General features: G+C 42.7%; 1 protein-coding gene across 4 annotated transcripts in view; it reads left to right on the forward strand.

Annotated features, from left to right (window-relative positions):
- PPIG (peptidylprolyl isomerase G) overlaps nt 1-4941 on the forward strand; it is a 93299-nt gene that overhangs the window by 30714 nt on the left and 57644 nt on the right. For all 4 annotated transcript variants that reach the window (XM_019522770.1, XM_019522769.1, XM_019522771.1 and 1 more), the window contains 2 exons: nt 2937-3044; nt 3875-3919. In XM_019522770.1, coding sequence (XP_019378315.1) covers nt 2937-3044; nt 3875-3919 — 153 coding nt within the window. The remainder of the gene's footprint in view (nt 1-2936; nt 3045-3874; nt 3920-4941) is intronic.

Genomic DNA, 4941 nt, shown 5'->3' on the forward strand with positions numbered 1-4941 from the left:
CCCCCCCCCCGGCCTTGCTGGGCATTCCCTGCAGGCGGGGGGACAGGGGGACGCCAGCTCCCCCATGGGCTCTGTCTGGGTGGAGGCCTCAGACAAGCCCCGGGTAGCCGGTGCCCCCTGCGTAGGGGCCCTAGCAGCACTCCGCATTGACACCATTGTATGAGTTGCTGTTTGTTTATATTTTTGTGCAGTGCCTTCGCCCTTCTTTTCTTTGTATCTGGTGTGTGGAAATCTCTATTCCCAAGTGAAATTCAGTTTCCTTTTTAGTCAAATTGCCAGTCTTTTAAAAGCCCTGTTCTGGAAATATTTTCAGAATGGCATTCTTTTCTTGCTGGGCAGTTACTTTCACTGGAGAATACTAATTGTCTAAGGCTAAAAATCAAAATCAAATGTTTAAAACAGTGGCTACAAACCTGACTCAGATTTCTTCTCTACCTACTTCCAGTTTGTTTTTAAAATAATTTAAGCCAAGCTCTGCTCCTGAAACTTTCATTCACAACAAAGATTGAGCTATAGAGAAACTTGCATTGTTTTTTTTTTGTCTGGCTCCAACATTTTCCATTTCCTATCCATTCACATTTTATTACAAGTCAGTCTCGGCTACAGTGTTTGGATTTACTACTTAGTGTGCATTTGGCTACCACTTGCAAGTCAGGGATGATTTTAGCTATATATGTACAAAAGAAATTGGAGATCAAAATTTGTGTTTCATCTTATTACTGTAACATCTTTGGGAATCTTCTAGATAAAGAAAGTAGTCAAAGTCTTGAGAGAGAGAGATTCTCAGATCTCCATGTGTGTACATTTATCCCTTCCAGCGGTTAGTTCTGAAAAAGATCTGCAAAAGTCCCTGAAACCGAGGCAAAGTCTATACTTCAGAGTTTTCACTGACAGAGCTATGTCTGTTAGGCCCCCTCTACACGTTACAGGTATGAGTACAGGGACTCTCAACCCCAACAGCTGTGGACTCTGGGTCCTGGCAGCATGTTTCCTGGTAAATGCCCAGGACAGGAGGATGCATGAATCACAGCAGTGATCCCTCCTGCACCAGGGGTTTCACACATCTCTGGAGCAGGGGGTGGGGTGGATCATGATCCTCGTGTGAGGTGCCCCGTGACTGGAAGCCTCTCAACTGGGGTGTGTGGGGCTCCTGGCTGTGGGAGCTTTCTTTGTGCTGGTGCAGGGAGAGCCTGGGATCAGCAATAAGGTGTAGCAAGATCTAATGTGTGGTCCCAGAATCATGCCTCCTACTGTGTGTGTGGCATGGCAAGAGGTGCAATTGTGTGAATTGTGCACTAGATTCCATCATGTCTTTACCTGTATGTGCAGAGGGGACCTTTGGAGTCTCAAGAAACCTTACATTTGTAACTCACATAGCTAGTTGGGCAAAGTGCATAATGTAGATGCAGCTGTGTACAGAAGAACGCTTACGGTTGCTTAGATTATTAATTTGGGGTGGAGGGGAGTATTAGCTACGCTGCATATTAGCATGTGTTGCATATCCACTAGGGAGATCTGCTGGCTTAACTGTATTGGCAGAGGCTTATCTAGTGTAGAGCAACCCTGATGCAGTCTTTGCAGTGTTTTCCTAAATGAATTACATTTTTTTTAGCTTATTACTAACTCTAATTCCATATAGTGCTTTTGCATTTAGTCTTTGGCTAGTTACCTGATCTCTAGATTTTGTACCAGCTGTGATCTACAATGTGATTATTCTTTAGGGCTTGTCAATGCAGGGCTTCTCTCCAATGTCCAGCAAGTGCAGGAGCTGTAGATGAGTGGCAGGGAGTGCCAGTGATACAGATGGCCCGGTAGAGGCTACATCCCTTGCTGTGATGTGCAGCACTGGCTGGAGCTGTGCCCTGCCAGGCACCTGCGCCCTGAGTGCCCTGCCTGCTGCTTCTGTGCCATGGGGCAGAGTGTGGGGGTCCCCGCACCCCCCCCAACTTCCGTCACACCCCACACACCCTGCCCCCACAACTCCCCCAACATACCCTGTGCCCCTTGTACACGCACACATACCCACACCCCACCATACACACACGTGTGTGTGCATGTGCACATACCCACCCACACCTCACCATAGACACACACCCACACCCCACCATACAATCCCCAGAATATATAAGACTAGAATTTATTTTTGAGTTACTTTGCAATCACCTATATACACTATACAAATACAAATCATGACAACATTTTTGCAATAAAATTTAATATATGGTATAGGAGGTGTTTGACTTTTAGTGTATGATTTGTTTTTTTTTTCTGGTTCTAAGATGGGAAACAGCCCCACCCCCTCCGGGAGCAAAGGGAGGGACTTCTGGTGGCAAAGGCCAGGGGTTAGGAGTGGGACTTCCAGTCCCAAGATGGCAACAAGGGGGCAGGGCTTTTCCTGTGGCCCTCAACAACTCACCAAAACTCATTAAGCAGCGCTCCACCTGAAATAATTTTCTGTAGCTGCTATATACTTATCTTAGTAAATTTTCTCTTTTAGGCCATTCACGTTTGTTACCTAGAAGAAAAATGGTCTCGTGATCATAGCACAAGTCTTGGAGTCAGGAGACAACTTTGATCTCCCAGGTTTCATTACAGGCTAACTTTGGGAGCTTGGGTGAATTACCTGGGGCAAAATTTTCAAGACTGAATACTGCGAATATACCTCACATTTTGAGTGTCCAACCTGAGTCACTTTGGTCCTACCTTCAGGGGTGTTAAGCAAGGTCTTTATATGAAGTTATGAAATAACCCTTCTGAAAAAGGATATTTAGTAATTAAGGAAATAAAAATTTGTTGTAATTTCTGAAAATTTTAGTTTTAACTTATTGTCCCTTTTACAAAAACTAATTTGGTACTTCACAAGCTGAATGTAATGTTAATTACTTATTTATCAAGCTTTTGTAGTTATACAAATGCAAAATATCTTTCTTCTGTAGGTGAAAAGGGCACAGGAAAATCAACACAGAAGCCATTGCATTACAAAAGCTGTCTATTTCATAGGGTTGTGAAAGACTTTATGATTCAAGGAGGTGACTTCAGTGAAGGTAGGAGGCCAGTCTCTAAATCAACTACAGTGGCTAACAGTGAAATATTTTATGGATCTTGTTCAGTACTCTTTATTTGGTTGAAATATTGTCTCATTGCAATGTATATATATTTTTTAAGTTAAGGGCCTTAAATAAGGGCATTTTAATAAGTAGCTTTCTGTATCTCTTTATCCAGTTGTGATTTGCCAGTGAAAATGTGGCTTTCCATTCTAGTATAGCATCAGATCACTGTATTTCTCAGTAAAGCACAGATGTCAAACTCTTAGTATAGCCCTGTGGGCCAGAGCACTGGATAGGTCTGTGGGCCAGATCCAGAGTGTGGAGCCATGTCATCTGGCCCACAGGATTTTTTGCATGGCTGGAAATTGGGTGGTGCCAGTGTTAATTGCTGCATCATCTTCTGCTGTTCCTACTGTCAACTTTCCAGACTTGCAGGTCAGATGACACAGTTCCCAATGTGCCCCATAGGGCCAGGAATTTGACTGTCTCTATTAATCCTGCTGCCAAATTTGTGGTCTTGTGAGGAGCCCTGCAGACCAGGTGACACTGATGCACACTCCAGATCCAACCTCTGGGCTATATCTACCTCTGAGATGGAGGAATGGGAGAGAATGCAGAATGCATAGCAAAACAGTTCCCCTTGGTTTTCTGACTCCTATTCTACTTAATCAGGCCATCAGCTAGTGCTTTGATTGTACCCAAGCCATGCACTACCTTTTTTCAAAGTGTCTTCCAGAATAATAATTGAAATATTGAAATATGTTGACCTCAACCTAACTTATTCTGTCACTGCTTTATGTTAACTTGTCCTTTTTTGTTGTTGTTAGGAAATGGCAGGGGAGGAGAATCAATTTATGGTGGATTTTTTGAAGGTAAGGATGTTCTTTATCAGTCAAGTCTATGTACTTTTTCAGGTGTCTTTTATTATAGAAATTAAAATAGCATTCCACGATCCTAGCTTTGCAAATTTGGATTCCATTGTCTTTACTAGTGCTGTGCAGGAAATGGGCATCTTTTTAGCTACTGTAATTGTAGGATTAAGGCAAAATGATTTTTTGTTAAACCTTTTTCATTAAGATTTATAAGAAGCAAAATCTTCCAATTTAATTCTGCATAGAAAAAATTGTTAAATTTGTTTATCAGATTTACATTTTTGTAGATCTCATTTGAACATTGTATTGTTACCCCTTTTTGGCCTGATCATCTAGACAGAAAATTAGAGTCTTTGGGTATTGTTTCATTTAGGAGAAATTAATGGTGGAGACAGGTATCTCTTTATATTCTTGTAAATAAAGAAAATTGCTTAGTCCTGCTTCTCTGGTAACAGGAGGGATCAAACAACTATGTACAATTTCCCTGCTCACAATGCCAAACTTTCAGTTGGTATCACCCCAAATGATCAGTCTCTCTAATCTGTTTCTTGAGTATCCAGACCTGTTTGTTCAGGCTGTGTTGGAGCTTTCTTTTCTCTTTGTTTCTTGAACTATGTGGATGTGTGGCATGAACCAAAGTGGGCTGATGTATAGACATGCTGGCAGTTGTATAGTAGCAGTTGCATTATGCCAATAGAACTTCTGAGCTAAGTACAGATAGTCAAAAAGCCCAAGATTATATTGATTCAGTCTTCGCAGGTTAGTCTAAGCTGCATAGATTGAACCGACAAGCAAGTGAACAGACATTTGTTTTTGATTCAGGAAATGCAGCCACATGCTGGCATGACCCAGGCCAGAAGCTGGGGGATGCTAGAAAATGCCTCCCTGCTTGGCTGGAGGAGACAGCTTGGGCCAAAGCTAGTCTGCCCACCTGGCAAGGGGGGTTGTGGGAGAGATGCAAAGCATCCTGAGATGCTTGAGGTTTGTGAGTTAACTTGAATCTGGAGGGGATCTGAGACAGA

This window comes from Gavialis gangeticus, unplaced genomic scaffold (assembly GCF_001723915.1).
Source record: "Gavialis gangeticus isolate Ggan-Ray unplaced genomic scaffold, GavGan_comp1, whole genome shotgun sequence".
Lineage (NCBI taxonomy): Eukaryota > Metazoa > Chordata > Crocodylia > Gavialidae > Gavialis > Gavialis gangeticus.